We start from the raw sequence: 18,089 nt of genomic DNA, 5'->3' as shown, positions 1-18,089 counted from the left end.
TCCCCAGTTCTGATCTCCAGCCCATACCTCTCTCTCCAACCTTCCAGTCATTCAGTCAAAAATCTGGGAGTCATCTGTGACTCTTCTCTTTCACCTTTCATTCAATTGTCAGGAATTCTACCTCCTAAAACAATCTGTTCACCTCTTACCACCTCTATTAGAACCACTGGTTCAAGACATTCATTTCTCCCCTCCTGTCACTTTCCCTCCCCTACAGTCTACTCTCAGAAGAGTCTGAGTGATGCTTTTAAAATATGTCATCACACCATTCCTTTATTCAAAATCTTCCAAGAAATCTGCATCTCACATAAAAGCCAAAGTCCTTACAAAATCTTACACAATCTGTCACCCTAACCTCCCACGCCCACTCCTGCCCACCTTTACTCTCCTCTCTCATTGACCTCTGGCTTCAATGTTTTCTGAACAAGCCAGGCTCGCTACTGACTGAAGCCTTGGAGCTGAACGTTTCCTTGGCCTGGACAGCTTTTCTCCTAGATAAAAAGCTTTGCTTTTCTCATATTAACAGCTCTTCCCCCAGATAACTGCACTGTATACTCCATTTGTTGTTACTGTTCAGTCACTAAGTGGTGTTCCACTCTTTTCCGATTGCATGGACTGTAACGCACCAGGCTCTTCTGTCCATTTGAATTCTGGGGCAAGACTACTGGAGTGGGTTGCCATTTCCTTCTCCAGGGTATCTTCCGGACTCAGGGATGGAACCTGGGTCTCCTGCATTGCAGCCAGGTTCGTTACCCCTAAACCACCAGGGAAACCCATATGCCCTTCAAATCTCTGCTCAATAATTAAGACCACTCTCAGAATCCTATTTAAGAGCTGTAACCCATCCCTTTATCCCCTCAACACTATGCATATTTAATAGCTTACAACAGTAATTATTTGGGAGATCATTTTAGTTTCTAGTAGAATGTAAATTCTATATTGTTTTGTACTTAGGCCATAGGGGCTCAGTGGTAAAGAATCCGCCTGCAATGCAGGAGACCCAGGTTCTATCCCTGGGTGGGTAAGATCCTCTGGAGAAGGAAATAGCAATCCACTCCGGTATTCTCGCCTGTAGAATTCCATGGATAGGGGAGCTTGGCAGGCTACATACAGTCCATGAGGTCGCAAAGAGTCCGACAGGACTGAGCAACTAACACTTAGGTTTGAAGGGCTCTCACATTGATAACAGTCAATAATGCATTTCAGCAATTCATTTCACAGTTCACACGCCTGGGCAAGCTCCGTATACTCTCCTCAAGCCTAAATTTCAGCACCTCCTTAAACTGATAAAACTCAGCAAACATACACTTTCCTTTAAGAACTTCCCGACCCCGGAAATACTAGCTTAAGGACGGGGGTGGGAAGAGGAAGCTACTTCCGTTTCCGTACAGACCACAAGGAGCAAAAATACCATGGCGAAAGCCGGAGATAAGAGCGGCGGCAGCGGAAAGAAAGGCCTGAAACGCAAAGCCGCTACTGAAGAATCTCAGGAGGCTGCAGTCGGTGAGGATGGGACGACGGAAAGCGGGGTCCAACCCCCAAAGACGGCTGCCTTTCCTCCAGGATTTAGCATTTCGGAAATTAAGAACAAACAGCGGCGACACTTAATGTTCACGCGGTGGAAACAGCAACAGCGGAAGGTATGAGGCGGCGTAGTCGCCAGGGCGCGTGCGCCGTGTCGCTCTGGAGCCAGTGGGGTTGGGCGGGCTGGATGATGCACATGCGTGGTCACCCCTGCCCGGGTCGCAGGCGGCGCTTATTAATCCGGAAGGGGTAGGGGCCAAGCAACCTTGCCCTGGTTCCTGCACCCTCATTTTTACCACACTCTCGGCTCAGCTTTCCGTCTGAGCAGCAAGGATTGCTTTCCTTGTCAGCTCTGTTGTCCTCGGTTGCGAAAGAAAGCAAGAAGTCTTGCTCTCCTAGTATTAAAAATTACTTTCCTGCCTGGCTCCTCTGCCCCCCGCCCCCACCCGCCAGAGTTAAAAGGCAAAAATCATGGTCTCCGATTTACCTCGTCAACCTAACGTTGGTTAATGCCTAGAATCTGCAATACAGGCAGTACAAACATCCAAAATGATCCTTCTCTGATTGCTGTAGCCGCTCTTACCGAAGTTAGACTGTAAAGTTTATAGAAATTGGATTTACTCTTTCCCGCATTGTCCTACAAATCTAGGAGGTAAACATATAGAGATAAAGCCCAAAGTCACGGTGCTTACTTGTGGTTAAATTACGCTTTGAAGCAAGTTGCTTATTGCATATCGCGGAAATTCATACACAATATTCTTTTTACTTGCCTGCTGCCTCTTGCTAGACTTGTTAAGGCCCTGCATAGTGTCTTACTTGTCGTAGGTGACAAAGTGCTATTGGAGTACCTGGAAGGGACAAAAAATCCATTTTGGTGCGCACGTATGGGGCAAGGGTGTCTTAGATTTCTTGGGTCTGTAATTTCTAATCGGAGACCTGGTGGATTGAGGATCAACAGGCGCTAGGGAAAAGAAATTTTTTATATTGTGTGTCAAGCATCCTGTTCAGAGGTCCCCAGAAGTTACAGATTTACAGTACATCCTGCAGATTCTGAATAATAAAATAATATTTTGATTATAAAATGTTTGAATAGCTAATAATGGATTTATTGTAAACAGTGTGAAAATTCTCATTATCATTATTTTTAGCTCTTTTCAAGAGAAGCCACCAGATTAGCCGGAAGTTTCTTTAGGTTGCAACTTGTTAGGAATGCAAAATAACAAAAGCTTGTTAACTTGTTTAGTATACATTTTGCACTTTCACTTTATTTGAGGCTTTAGAGTAAAAGATAAAGCTAATGAAATTTTAAATATTCAAATTTGTCAATTTAGATTATTTTGAGGGAGCAAGATCATCTGGTTTACAATAACTTGGGTGTGAAAATCTAAATCTGGATGTTTATTTTAATACAGTTCTAAGACTGGTCAGTTTAAATATTCATAGTATTAGTAATTTCATTATGTGTTTGCTATGTAAATAGTAGTTTCTCAATATTGTTCTTTTCTTTTTTAAATCCTTTAGGAAAAATTGGCAGCTAAGAAAAAACTTAAAAAAGAGAGAGAGGCTCTTGGTGATAAGGTAAATAAAATTTTTAGTCCTCTGCTTTATATCTTGTATTAAGGAATGTTCCCTGATATTTACATTGAATCACTTTATTTTAAAGTTTATTATGAAATATTTTGAATGTTTAAAATGATGTAAAAACAATACAGCACACCCCTTTCTATCCTTTACTCAAGAAATTATGCATTAATAAATAGTGTTCAAGTGTCTAATGTGGTATTTTCTGATTGCTTTCCCCTCCAGAGACAACCACTCATTGGGACTTTCCTGGCAGTCCAGTGGTTAAGATTCCACACTTCCCCTGCAGGAGGCAAGGGTTTGATCCTCGATTGATTGGGGAACTAAAATCCCTTTGTCCCGAAGCAGGGTCAAAAAAAAGAATAAATCATGAAATTGCTTTTTATTATTCCCATGCACTTTCTTTGTTTCCTTTATTATGTTTGTGTGCATAAACAGTAAATACAGTAGTAGTAGTATTTTGCATGTTTTCAAAATTTCAAAATGGTGTATATACTTCCAGCTTGCTTATTTTACTTTATGTGTTTGAGAGGCAGAGACACATTATCCCTGACTGGGAATGGAGAAGATCCCCACCATAGGCCTGTAACTGGGGTTCTTCAGACTTGAAGCAAAGGCATTTTATTATGCTAGGCTGAAGAAAGGCATGGTAGGGCCTCTTCTGTTGTAGGGTTGGGATGTGTGAGAATGAGAGCTGACACAGAGGGTATAAACCTGTGAAGAGTGAGAATGGGGAGTAGGAGGAAGGTGAGACACCTGAGTGGATTGTGGCAAAGAAGAGAGCATCAAGAAAGGATTTAGCTATTTTTGTGATACTGACAAAAAATGAAATCTTTCTATTGAAAAATTTAAAAAGAACTATTGAATGCTTCTGCATTATTGCACAGCTAAGTTATTTTCATTTTATTTATAGTTCTAGGTTGCATTTTATACTTGAAAAATTTTTTAAATGTTCAATTCCCCCCTTCCTCCCATCTCTTAACTTAAGATGGAGTACCAAGTAATAATAAGCATTTGTGAGGAACGGAAAAATACAGACTATATACATATACTGTATACAAACTAAATACTACTTTTTCGTGAATTCTCTTGAATGGTATTAGATTAAATCACAGGAAATTCCAAAATTAAGACTGTTTTCACCTGCAAAATCCTATCAAGCAGTGTTAGTCTCTTTTTAATTCAGTAATCAGTTAGTTACAGCAAATTAATATGCTGATCACCATTTGAAAATATCACCATTCTTGTTTTTGGATTGATAGATGATCTAGAACTGCCTCTTTTTAAAAAATTACTTAAAACTTAATATTTATTTATTAAAATAATAAAGAATTCCTAAATAGTTTGTCAGGTCATATTCATCTCTGTTAGTGTACATGTATTTTAGATTAGTTTTAATCATGTATGGTTATGGTTTTGTGTTCTTGCTCCTTAGAATTTCATTTACACAATTTCTTGATCTAAGCGGAGTGTGTGTGATTGCTGATGCTAACGGTATTCCATTCAGTTGGCGATGCTGTAGTCATCATCTTGTTGTTGGACATTTGCCCTATTTACTGTTCATTTCCTCTAACCATAGTGATTATACATATTTCTTTGTATAAATTGCTCCCCTTTTCTTTCCTTACCAGAAATTCTCTAAACTAGAATTACTAGTTCAGCAGAAAGATACAGATTTGTAGCCTTTGTTAGATATTTCTGAATAGCTTTCTGAAAGTATTCGAACAAAGCTACCCAAATATGTACCTTTGTAATTTTTCTGTTATGTTTGATATTTTTCATCTTTGTGAATAATATTACATCTTGAATTCGGTTTTCTCTTTCTGCCACTTTTGCCTGGTTTTAAGCCATTTTATCCTGGCAGCAGTTCTTCCAGTAAGTGCATGTGTGTGCTCAGAGAGTTAAAAAGCCTCTTACTCAGTATTGTTACTAGGACTGATGTAGCAGTGGGCTGAATGAGAAACAGGTTGACTTTTTGCATTATTTGCAGATTTTTGTTATTCTTCCCCAAGCATAATGCAAAATTATTAACGTGAAATGTTTCCCACAGTTAACATTTTTTTCTTTTATTTAGGCTCCACCAAAGCCTGTACCCAAGACTATTGACAACCAGCGAGTGTATGATGAAACCATAGTAGATCCTAATGATGAAGAGGTAAATGTTAGAAGTCTTAAATAAATTTGGGTAATCACATTTGATAAATTATCTGTTCTTATGCCAGTGTTTAAAGTACTAGCTGGTGAAGTTGTATTAATGGATTGATTTAGCTATAATGCTGGCATGTTATCTTATTATTTGTTGAAGATCATTTCATAATTGGGTTTTCCAACAATGCTATAGAAAAAGTCAATAAATTATTTATTTTCTCAAAAGGTATTTTATGCTTAGATAAACTTGTCATTTAATCAATAACATTTCCAGTGTTTTTTAATGTCATTTGAAAAGCAGTCCTTGGTTTATAAATTTTTACTATAGATATGTGTAGTATTTGTTAGACATTTTGACAGCTAAGGTAATCTGATGCTATTTTTATGTGTGTCCATATAAAACTCTTGGTTTCAAGATAATTTTTCACTTTTCCCTTTAGTTTGCAACAGTACAGTGAAAGAGTCAAGGTTTTACAACACATTCAGGTACTTAATTATCAGAAACGGATTTCTCTTATTAGAGTGAGAAAGGAAATCAGTTTCTTTCTTCCACTCTTCCTTCTTTCTCCCTCTTACATAACCAGTTTCCCAGCACCATTTTTGAAGTAGTACAGCCTTTCTCATAGTAAATTTTAGTGCTGTGTGATATATTAGTTGTCCGTGTTTGCTGAGTCTTTTTTTTTTGGTAGCTTGTCACTGGATTGGTTCTTTAGTTTCTTAATTATTTAGCTTCATGGTAAGTTTTGATAGCTGTGAGGGAAAGATGCCCCTCGCCATTCCCATTCTCAAATCCCTCTCTTCAAGAGTGTTATCTTCCTGGATCTTTCATCTTCCATATAAAAGTATGAATCATACAAAATCAGATCAGTGTCAGAATCTAGGTAGTATTGGGTTGGCCAAAAAGTTCATGCGGGTTTTTCTGTGTCATCTTAACGGAATGTTTTACAGAACAAACTTCTTGTCCAACCGTATATGTGTGTGTGTATATATATATCCACTATATATATATATATATAGTATATATGCACATAGGTAGGTAGTGAAGTGGCTCAATTGTGTCCAACTCTTTGAGACCCCATTGACTCTAGACTACCAGGCTCCTCCATCCATGGGATTTTCCTGGCACGAGTCACTGAAGAGGGTTGCCATTTCCTTCTCCAGGAGATTTTCCCCAACCCAGGGATTGAACCCGCGTCTCCCACGTTGTAGGCAGATGCTCTACCGTCTGAACCACCAGGGAAGTCTTAGTATATATGTATGTATGTATATATATCTTGTTTCAGTTCAGTTCAATCATTCAGTCGTGTCTGACTCTTTGCGACCCCATGGACCGCAGCATGCCAGGCCTCTCTGTCCATCACTAACTTCCAGAGTTTACTCAACTCATGTCCATTAAGTCTGTGATGCCATCCAACCATCTCATCCTCTGTTGTCCCATTCTTCTCCCTCCTTTAGTCTTTCCCAGCATCAGGGTCTTTTCAGATGAGTCAGTTCTTCACATCAGGTGACCAAAGTATTGGAGTTTTAGCTTCAGCATCAGTCCTTGCAGTGAATATTCAGGACTTTTTTCCTTTGGATGGACTGGTTGAATCTCCTTTCTGTCCAAGGGACTCTCAAGAATCTTCTCCAACACCACAGTTAAAAAGCATCAATTCTTCAGTGTTCAGCTTTCTTTATAGTCCAACTCTCAGATCCATACATGACTATTAGAAAAACCATAGCTTTGGCTAGATAGACCTTTGTTGGCAGTACTATAATGTGTCTGCTTTTTAATAGGCTATCTAGGATGGTCATAGCTTTTCTTCCAGGGAGCAAGCATCTTTTAATTTCATTGCTGCCATCAGCATCTGCAGTGATTTTGGAGCCTCCCAAAATAGAGTCTGCCACTGTTTCCATTGTTTGCCCATCTATTTGCCATGAAGTGATGGGACCAGATGCCATGGTCTTAATTTTCTGAATGCTGAGTTTTAAGCCAGCTTTTTCACTCTCGTCTCTCACTTTCATCAAGAGGCTCTTTAGTTCTCCTTCACTTTCTCCCATAAGGGTGGTGTCATCTGCATATCTGAAGTTATTGATATTTCTCCTGGCAATCTTGATTCCAGCTTATGCTTCATCCACCCCAGTGTTTCTCATGATGTATTCTGCATATAAGTTAAATAAGTAGGGTGACATTATACAGCCTTGACGTACTCCTTTTCCTATTTGGAACCAGTCTGTTGTTCCATGTCCAGTTCTAACTGTTGCTTCTTAACCTGCATACAGATTTCTGAAGAGGCAGGTCATGTGGTCTGGTATTCCCATCTCTTTCAGAATTTTCCACATTTTGTCATGATCCACACAGTCAAAGGTTTTGGTGTAGTCAATAAAGCAAAAGTAGATGTTTTTCTGGAACTCTCTTACTTTTTCGATGATCCAGTGGATGTTGGCAGTTTGATCTCTGGTTCCTCTGCCTTTTCTAAATCCATCTTGAACATCTGGAAGTTCGTGGTCCACGGACTATTAAAGCCTGGCTTGGAGAATTTTGAGCATCACTTTGCTAGTGTATGAGATGAGTGCAATTGTGAGGTAGTTTGAGCATTCTTTGGCATTGCCTTTCTTTGGGATTAGAATGAAAACTGACCTTTTACAGTCCTGTGGCCAATGCTGAGTTTTTCAGATTTGCTGGCATATTGAGTGCAGCACTTTCACAGCATCATCTTTTAGGATTTGAAATAGCTCAACTGGAATTCCATCACCTCCAGTAGTTTTGTTCTTAGTGATGCTTCCTAATGCCCACTTGACTATGCATTCCAGAATGTCTGGCTCTAGGTGAGTGACCACACCATTGTGATTATCTGGGTTGTGAAAATCTTTTTTGTATAGATCTTGTGTGTATTCTTGCCACCTCTTCTTAATATCTTCTGCATCTGTTAGGTCCATACCATTTCTGTTTTTTATTGTGCCCATCTTAGCATGAAATGTTTGCTTGGTACCTCTAATTTTGCTTCACGGGGCCTTTAAATACTGAAAATGTATTTCAGTGAATATCATTGTTTTCTTCATACAAGTTATACACATAAATCTTGTTAGAACTATTCCTGGGTATCATATTTTTTTCTTATTAGTATAAATCACATCTCTCTGAAAACTATTTGATTTGCTGATTTACAAAAATGAGATTGATTTTTGAATCATGATCTTTTAATCAGAATTCGCTAATAATTTTTCTGAATGGTTTCATTTGATGTTTAGGTAATCATTTCTGCAAATATGTTTTTGTTTCTTTCAAACCATTAACAATTTCTTTTGTGCTTACTAGAACTGCACCATAATGTCAAATAAATTTTAAAAAGCAGTATTATCCTCTCTGCCGTTAGTAATTTTAAAGAATACTTCCAGTGAATCATCATTAATGCATGTGTCATTAGTGGTAGATTTTCCTTATGAGTTATGGAAATTCCATTCTTTTTTTTGCTGCTTTGTTTGTTTAATGAATGAATTAGAAAGTTAGATGTCTTTCCTGCAAATATTAAGATAATTTATGCACTTTTCTGCAAATATTGAGATGAATATCCAGTTTTCTCCTTTATTCAGTAATTTAATAAATGAAATGGACTTTCTAGTGTTAAACCTGTTCTATTCATGGGGTAAATCCAATTTAGTTAAGGTGTTTTATCTTCTTAAAATTTTGTTTTGGTTTGTTAAATGCATTGTTTAGAATATGCTCATGAGTGAGACTGAAGTAATACCATTTTCATTCCTAAACTTGTTTATTTGAGCTTTCACCAGAGACATACCTGTTTTGTTATTCTTTTCAAGTTACTATTTTATTTCTCTATTAAATGTTTTCTAATTCACTTATATCTCCTCTTACCTTTATTATTTCTTCTATACTCTGAGTTTATTCTATTTTTGTTTATTTGATTAACTCATTTTCATCTTTTTATGATGAGCAGTTATGGTCATAAAATTCACATTTGCTATAGCCCACAAGTTTTAAGATGCATTTCTTTCATCATCTATATCTGAGTACCTCTTCTAATGAAAGATGATTTCTTCTTGCTTGCTGTATTTTTTTAGTTCATTGCCCCCCTCCCCCCAATCCTTATTTTTTCTTTCTTTCTACTCACTTGGGGTTTTAGTTGCTCTAGCTTCCTAAGATGGAAGCTTAGATTATTGATTTTATTTTTTCTTTCTAATATAAGCATATAAAACTCTGGTGTTCGCCCAAGCACTGCTTTAACCACCTTCCATACATTTTAGTGTGTTTGTGGTGTTTTCATTTTCATTCTGTAGAAGATATTTTCTGATTTCTCTGGTGATTTCTTCTTTGGCTTACAATTTTCAAGAAGTATATTGTTTAATTTCCAAATATTTGAGGATTTCCCGATTTCTGCTGCTGATTTCTAATTCAATTTTATCGTGGTCTGGGACATATTTTGTTTCATTTCAGTCCTTTTCAATTGAATAAATGTCCTAGCATAAGGTCTATTCTGGAGAATGATTTATCACAATCTACTTCTAGTAAATACTTACACAATTCTGGTAAAATACAGCAAGTTTGCACCGGTATAGCTTTGTGACCTCCACTCTTACTCATGCTGTTAATTGTCAGCTCATGTTGTTATGTATCTGTCTATGTTATAAACCCAGTGTTGTAATTACTGCTTTAAACATCCTCATATTAAAAAAAAAAAAATTAAAGAGTTTACACACAAAACACACCTGCAAAGTCTCATGTTTACCTTCAGCATTACCTGTTTACAGTCCTCTTCTTTCCTCCCTCTGGGTCATCCAGTATTGTTCTCTTTCAGCTTGCAGGATTTTCTTAAGCCTTTGTTTTTATAGCAGGTCTGAGATCTAATTATCTCAGTTTTTGTCTTTTTAAAAGCGTTTATTTTGCCTTTTTTTTTTTTTAAATTTTGTGGGACATAGAATCCTTGGTTGACCTGTTTTTTTCTTTGAACTTGTTCCCTTGAATTTTGACCTTCACTATTTCTTTTGAGAAACCAGTCATTACATTTTTCCCCTGCACATGATTTATTAAAGTTTTCTGGGTTTTTTTGGCTTTTACCGTCTGACACTGGTGTGTTTAGGTATTGTTCTTTTTTTTAATTCTACTTAATGTTTGTTGAGTTTGGACCTGTCAGTTAAGTTTTTAATCCATTATTTCTTGAAATTTTTTTTTTCTGCCATCTTCTGTCCCTGAGGGATTTCCTTTTAACACACTGTTGAAATGGTTAACATTATCCTAAAAATTTCTGCAGCTTTGCTCTTTTTGCTATGATTGTGTTCTCCGTCCTTCAGATTGGATCGTTAGTAATCTGTTTTCAAGATTATTGATTTTTCTGCATCTTAGATCTATTTTACAATATTTTTACAGGCTAAAAAAGCCTGTATTTTTCCTTAATTCCTTGGATATATTTGTTATGACGGCTTTGAAATTGTCACTAAATTCACCATCTGGACCCATTCGGTCAGTTTTTATTGACTTCTCTTCCTGATTATACATCATACTTTTCTGTTTCTTTGTCTATCTAATATCTTGGTTGAAAATTGGACACTTTTGGAAAACATTGCAGTAACTCTGGATTATTTTTATTTTCTTTTACAGGTTATTGATTTTTTTGTTGTTGTTTTAGTAACTTGTCTGGACTTAAACTGGAATCTCTCTGACAGTAGCATTACACTACTGCTTAATTCGTGTTATTTTTAACCTTCCTTCCTAGAGATTTTTCCCTGTGTTTGTGTGACTCAATGGTCAGCCACTGATCTGGGTAGAGGTTGCATTGTGAAACCTTGGGCCCCCAAGACATACATACCCTCTGCCAACTGCGGTGCGTGTGGATTGAGGAATGCATTCAAAGTTGCAGCCTTTCTCACGTCTCCCTTGTCTTTCATGTGCACTGGATTCTCAGGTCTCTCTTATGTGTAGCTTAGTTGTCAGTCAAGGATTTGGGGAGAGATTATGTCAGTTTGTCTACGATTTTTTCACTTCCAGAGCTCTCATTTAAATTTCTGGCAGAATCACACCTACCCTGAACTAGGCCTGTAACCTTGGACTGGCGAAGCCAAGTTCACCTGCCCATCCTCGATTCTGGTCTACCACCTCTGGATCCAGGATTGCTGGTTCTCGCTTACTATTAGTCCTGAAGTTGATAAAGTTACTGTTTTCACCACCCAGGTTGATACGGGAAATGGAATAGCTCTAGGCAAGATTCTTGATGTTACTTGCCCACAAATGGATCCATTTTTCTAGAATGAATGCATCTCAATTTCTTGAAATTATTTTTGACAGTTTTTTTTTTTCCAGTTTTATATTAGTATTCTTCATCTAGAAAATTATCCAACCTCTTCATGTTGCCATTAACCTGACCTTCCTGGGCCCTCTTTAAATCACGAGTCAGCTAGATACCCAGTGTTATAGAATCCTACTAGAATTGCTTGTAAAATGCTGGCCCAGTAGTGTTTGATGTAAAGTTATCTCTCTTTCTATTTTCAGGTTGCTTATGATGAAGCTACAGATGAATTTGCTTCTTACTTCAACAGACAGACTTCTCCCAAGATTCTTATCACTACATCAGATAGACCTCATGGGGTAAACATATCAATTACTATAGTTCTTGAATTCTTAATTTTCTTACATAGGTTATTTAAAATAACTTCGTTCAGAAGAGTTAAATTTTTAGTAATTGCCTTAGGTAATGTCTGTAAATAAGCTAAATGTATCGGTGATGTGATGTAGGTTCACCAAGTGTGATTCTTCATGATAGGCTTTCTCAGCCTCAGCACTGTGTAAACATTTTGGGCTGGATTTTTTTATTGTTCAGATTGTCCTGTTCATTATAGGTTGTTTAGCAGCATTTCTGGCCTCTATCCACTAGATACCCATAACAGCCAACTTCTACCACTACCATCAGTCATGACCACCAAAAATGTTTCCAGATATTTCCAAACATCCCTTGATGACAAAATTGTCCTTAGTGGAGAATGACTGCTTTAGGTAGATCAGCCTTTGATGGAGGATGAAACTGGATTTCATTCTTCCCTAGCCTTGCTCTCTATTAATAACACTATAATGATTACTTCTTTCCTTATAAATATATGCCACTTAGATTTTTATTCTTTTTCATTTTTGAGGATTTTGTTATTTTGTTTTATAGAGAACAGTACGACTCTGTGAACAGCTCTCTACAGTTATACCAAATTCGCATGTTTATTACAGAAGAGGACTGGCTCTGAAAAAAATTATTCCACAGTGCATCTCAAGAGATTTCACAGACCTGATTGTTATTAATGAAGATCGTAAAATACCAAGTATCCTTTGTTCTTTTTAAGGCGTTTTCTTGTCTCCCCTTCACCCCCTTTTAAGATATATTTAAAAGGATAAGAAAAGCTTTTAGAACATAATTTTTTCAACCAGAGAATTATAGATCTCTATTCCAGACTCCGAACTGATTTTTCCTTTTCACTCTGCAAGCATTTGTTAAGGACATGCTATAAGCAAGACATTATTTGTTAGTAAAAGATAAACAAGAGAAAGTCAGCTTCAGGGAATTGATAATCTAGTAGGATAAAATAGATATGTAAACAAACAAAAATATTGTGTAGATAGTACAATTACAGAGGGAAATAGAGTATACAGTACAAACTTTGGTAAAAATCTGCCCTGGGGACATTAGGGAAGAAGTACTTGACAGAAAAAGACGCCTAAACCCTGTCTAGGTGGATATGGGTGAATGAGGTAAGGCAGAGGAAGAATACCTATTGCAAAAATATAACTGTTTGAAAAGATAGAGGCATGAAGGTGCTCTCCCAGTTGGGGATCTGCAACTATTTTGATATGGCTAGATTTTGTGTTGCCAGAAGTGGTGTCACAATATTGCATTTTTGAAGTAGGTATTTGGGCCCATATTATGTATTTCAGATACCAAGAATAATCTGTCCTTTTACTGTGATTCTCAGATCCAAGGTGAATGTGTTACCTCAACCCTAGGTATTTCTTCCTATTTTGAGATAAGAGATCATACAAAGGATGCCTAGATTTGTTTTTGTCATTGATGTTGTTTTACTTACTCATTGCCTGTGAACTCAGTAACTTTAAAGATGGCCAACTGAATGTCAAAATTATTAAAATTACTAAGGATTTATAAACAATGGGGATAGTACTTCCATGCTGCCAGGATAACATTTTTAAAAAATCAACGAATACTGCTTTTTAAAAAATAATGGTCCACAATCTATTTTTTTCCATCTAAATAACTTTTATGGTGTTTATTGTTTTCAGTATAAGTTAATTAAAGACATCCACTTGATCAGTCGTGTCCGACTCTTTGCGACCCCATGGACTGTAGCCCATCAGGCTTCTATGTCCATGGGACTTTTCAGGCAAGAATACTGGAGTGGGTAGCCATTTCCTTCTCTAAGTATCCCCTTGTACCAGTTGCTTTTCAGAGACTTTTAAGACTGAACTAGCTTTGTATTGTTAGTCATTTTATAATTTGGCTGGATTGTGAGTTTAGAAAAAAAGTCTCTTGAATACTTAATCTATTCCAGAAGAGATCTGCTTTGAAGATAGTAATCCCTTCCCTTTTAAAACATGTTGTCCCCACCTCCACCCCGCAATGAGGTTTCAAGACCTTTGTTCCTCTGTTTGGGGCAGTACTTCCTCACTTTCACTTTTTTCCTCTTCCTTATTTCTAAATGGAAATTTGACGTAGAGAGCAGCTTATATAGGGTGTTTTACATTCCTGGCCTTTGAGTCGGTCATAACAAAGTAACTTTCACATCACTGGTGACAAAATGCCTCTATGTATTTCTGGCTGCAAATTACCAGCTAAGGTCTAGGACTCAGGTGTAATCCCACCCCAGTTTAGATACGCCGTGTAGCACTTGAATGAATCTTCCTGACCCTTCTCAAACTCTTCATTGCTAAAATCATTACTGAAAATCGGGATGAGTCCTGTGTGGCATGGTTTGTGTTAGAGATTAGGAATAACATAAGTAACGCCTTTTGTACAGTGCAGGTACTTAGGAATTGATACATTTGGATTTTGTACTTTCTTTTGACACAAACCACAACTTAGTGGAAATTTCTAGAAAAGATTCAAGCCTTGATTTAGGTTAAATGACTTCTACTTCTCTTAATCCCCTTAAGATTTTATGATTTTTTTTTTGTAGTACAAATGATACAGAAATACTTTTGGCTGTACCTCATGAGTATAGCCAAACCTTGAAGCGAAGGGAAGTATTCAAATATTTACTAATAATCTGCTGTGTAGTAGGCATAGTATCTGTCAGAAGTAGATCTTAGAGTTAATGGATTCATTGGGAAGAAAGGCATTTGCGTAATTGTAACTCAAATGACAAGTGCTATAGTAACAGAGCTGAGAATATTTAGAGCTTAATTTTGACTGTAAAAAGAGATGGCATTTGAAGCAGGCCTTAATTGATGAGTAAAATATTGTAGATACTTGAAATAGCATAAGCAAAAAGCACACGATAGGATTAATGTTTATGGTGTATTAGAGAGACTGTCGGTGTCTACCAGTTATGAAACGATGTAGAGATAGGTTATTAATAAAAGGGTAGTGCAGAGCCGCAGTTTGAGTGCTATGCTGATGTTTTTATAGATGAGTCTGTTGAGAGTAGTTTCAAACTACCTATAGCTGGCAAAACTATCAAGGCATCTAGTTTTTCACTTAGCACATAAGAAGCTATGAGAAACCACAAATAAAATGGCACAGCCGAGTCCCATAGCTTATTACTTACAGAACCAAGGCCTAAATCCAACTTGATTAGCCTATATTAGGAGACAGATGTTCTTGAAGTGGTGAAAGAAGTCAGACCAAGCAGAATAGTGTTTTCCTAAGCTGGGTGGAAAAATCTCAAGGACCTCAAATAAGACAGTAACACCTGGGGTAAAAGAGGCAGCTATAGAAGTGAGGAATTTATGAAGGTAAAAGCAATAAATGGGATCTGGTGGTGGGAGAGGAAGAAGTTGAAGATGATAACCACCATAGTTTCTAATTTAATAAATGGAGAATGTTGATGTCTTTTAAAGATGGCAACATCTGTTTTATAAAACTTACATTGTGTGCAGATACTTGTAAGTCTAGTTCTGACCTCCTTTTAAGGTTAAGTATTTGAAAGAATCAAGTTGTGCTACAAAGGCTTAAGCTGCATTCCAAACTTTTAAAGCCCTTGGGCAGCTAGCCTTGATTGTAGGTAGTTATATTTCATTTGTAATTTACAGTTTATAGCCTAATTCTGTTTGTGGTAGGGTCAGTAAGTGGTTAATTAATTGGTTGATTTTAAACTGTAGTACAGTAGTCCCAAGAATTAAGACCTTGTCTCTTGAGAACACTAATAACCTTGATTTCCAGAAGATGTATCTGGACTTAGGGGATATTCAAAACTGCATATCCTGGCCTTACAAATGTATGAAAGGTATATACAGACTATATTCCATTTGTGGTGCTACAGTTATGCTAGAATCTTATCCTTATTCCTGTATTATAGTAGTGGATTTTAGCTCTTTTCGTTTACTTCAGTGCTTAACATAATCTGTCTTTCTGAAAGATTCGGGTTGATTTATGTGTTTTGAGTTTTGGGTATGGTGTGAAAATCAAGTCAAAGGAATACATGCACCCACTTATTCACCTGATAGGTGAATTACCTACAGATTTTAGGAGCCTTCGGGCATACAAAGGACTAGTTATTTAAACAGCTTAAAGTTTAGATTACAGAGTTCAGTGTGTCCTTAGCTTTTTGAACAGATGGATTAATTCTGAGTCACCTGCCCAACGGCCCAACTGCTCACTTTAAAATGAGCAGTGTTCGTTTGCGTAAAGAAATTAAGGTGAGTTTTATGCATTCCTTGACTGGCACCGGTCTCCTCACAGTATGATTAGTATATGCTGTAATCTGTAGATTAATTGATTTAATTTGGGGGTGGGGCTGCTTGGTTTTGTGATGCCGTGTGGTGAGTGGGAGCTTCTCTGGTTGTGGTGCACTGGCTTCTTGCAGTGGCTTCTCTCCTTGTGCAGCATGGGCTCTAGGCACGCAGGCTTAAGTAGTTGTGACTCAAGGGCTCTAGAGCACAGGCTCTGTAATTGCGCATGGGCTTAGCCACTCCACGCTGCATGTGGGATCTTCCCAGATCAGAGAGGCTATCTATAGTAATTTGTCATTAAGATAACTAAAATGTTTCAATGTCATGTAAATTCTAAAACTTCAAACTGCAATGAGATGTATTTTTGCTACTTTCTTGTGACTTTTCATCATTTTTCTAGAGAAGAGGCAAAGACCCAACAGAACACATACCAGAAATAATTTTGAACAATTTTACAACACGACTGGGTCATTCTATTGGACGTATGTTTGCATCTCTCTTTCCCCATAATCCTCAGTTTATTGGAAGGCAGGTTGCCACATTCCACAATCAACGGGATTATATCTTCTTCAGATTTCACAGGTGAGTACAGTGCTTTAACTCCTTGGACTTTGACTTCAATTATGAAACACGTTTGCTATATAAACCTGTTTCCCAATGTATTCTGACAAGTACTGTAGATGAGAAATTAAAACTGACATATTAAAGAAGAATAGTTGGGTTCATTCAGACTGACTTCCTTAACTCTTTTTCTTTAAGATACATATTCAAGAGCGAAAAGAAAGTGGGAATTCAGGAACTTGGACCACGTTTTACCTTAAAATTAAGATCTCTTCAGAAAGGAACCTTTGATTCTAAATATGGAGAATATGAATGGGTCCATAAGGTATGTGCTTACTCTATGAAAAGCCATTTAGGCAATTTTAAAAAGGATGGAATGAGAATAAAACCATGCACTTTAAGTTTTGAGTATTTATACCTTAAATTATGCTTGTGCATTTATTCCCATGAGTTAAAACTAATCTGATATAGCATTCTGGTCTAGAGATTAATCTTTGTTCACCTAAAACATCCCTAAAGATCAGTGGTTTGAAAGGTGGACCAGTAGCATCACCTAAGAACTTGTTACAAAGGCAAACTGTTGGGCCATAGACCTGCTCAATCACTAGCTTGGGGAGTGGGCCAGCAGTCTGTTTATAAACCTGTTATAATGATTCTGCTGCATGCTTGAGAATTATTGCTACAGAGAAGTTTGGAGATCATTTTAAATCATAAATGAAAATGATACTTTAAAAATACATAGGCCTGACTTTAAAATTATATATATATGCACACACAGACCTGAAGATTTAAATTCAGTCTCAGAGACAAACCAAGAATGTTTGGCACTATTACCTATGAATGTTAACTTTTTTTTCCCCCTCCCCAGCCCCGGGAAATGGATACAAGTAGAAGAAAATTCCATTTATAAAGGACTGAGAGGATGGTATTAAACTGTGCTGAACAGGCCTGGAGTTTATGAAACAAGACTTCTCAAAATGGCAGTTACTGATTTTATAAAGGGTCTTTCATATCTGAACAAAGTATCAAGTGCCATGAATTACCACTATTTATGTAGCAAATAAAAAGGTCATTTTGTTAAGAGTTTGTAAGTTTCCTAAAATCTAATTCTCTTATTTTTAGGTAACTGTGAATAAACTGGAATCAAGATTCAAACTAACATTCCCATTTGTACTTTCATGGAACATGTGGGCTGCTGAGAAATACAGTGCTTTGGTAGATACTGTGTAACCTAACCTACTGGTTTTCTATCAGACTAGTATTCATAGTTTCAATTCTGTTTCCTGAAAACACATATTTTGGGCCAGGTGTCTAAGATGTTTTAATTTCTTTAAGCCTTTCAAGAAGGATAAAAAGTTTTAACGCAAGATGGCTTCCTAAGGACTTAGAACAAAAGTTACAA

At 37.1% G+C, this 18,089-nt stretch overlaps 1 protein-coding gene across 1 annotated transcript; it reads left to right on the top strand.

Annotated features, from left to right (window-relative positions):
- The first annotated feature begins 1,373 nt into the window (after positions 1–1,373).
- On the top strand, positions 1,374–17,846 carry RPF1 (ribosome production factor 1 homolog). The gene is made up of 9 exons (XM_061411439.1): positions 1,374–1,640; positions 3,046–3,102; positions 5,180–5,260; positions 11,735–11,830; positions 12,396–12,549; positions 16,011–16,093; positions 16,527–16,708; positions 16,886–17,012; positions 17,556–17,846. Exons 1-9 carry the CDS (start codon positions 1,413–1,415, stop codon positions 17,595–17,597), a joined length of 1,050 nt encoding a protein of 349 aa, XP_061267423.1. The 5' UTR covers positions 1,374–1,412; the 3' UTR covers positions 17,598–17,846.
- The last annotated feature ends 243 nt before the right edge of the window (positions 17,847–18,089 follow it).

Source organism: Bos javanicus, chromosome 3 (genome assembly GCF_032452875.1).
Source record: "Bos javanicus breed banteng chromosome 3, ARS-OSU_banteng_1.0, whole genome shotgun sequence".
Lineage (NCBI taxonomy): Eukaryota > Metazoa > Chordata > Mammalia > Artiodactyla > Bovidae > Bos > Bos javanicus.
The sequence above is the reverse complement of the archived record's forward strand: the minus strand, read 5'-3'. Positions and strand labels throughout refer to the sequence as shown.

Bases quoted from the DNA above. Each gene is read 5' to 3' on its own strand.
- RPF1 (XM_061411439.1), top strand. From the start codon at position 1,413: ATGGCGAAAGCCGGAGATAAGAGCGGCGGCAGCGGAAAGAAAGGCCTG. The intron at 5,261-11,734 runs GTAAATGTTAGA...TTCTATTTTCAG, and splicing joins TAGATCCTAATGATGAAGAG to GTTGCTTATGATGAAGCTAC. The intron at 16,709-16,885 runs GTGAGTACAGTG...TTTTTCTTTAAG, and splicing joins ATCTTCTTCAGATTTCACAG to ATACATATTCAAGAGCGAAA.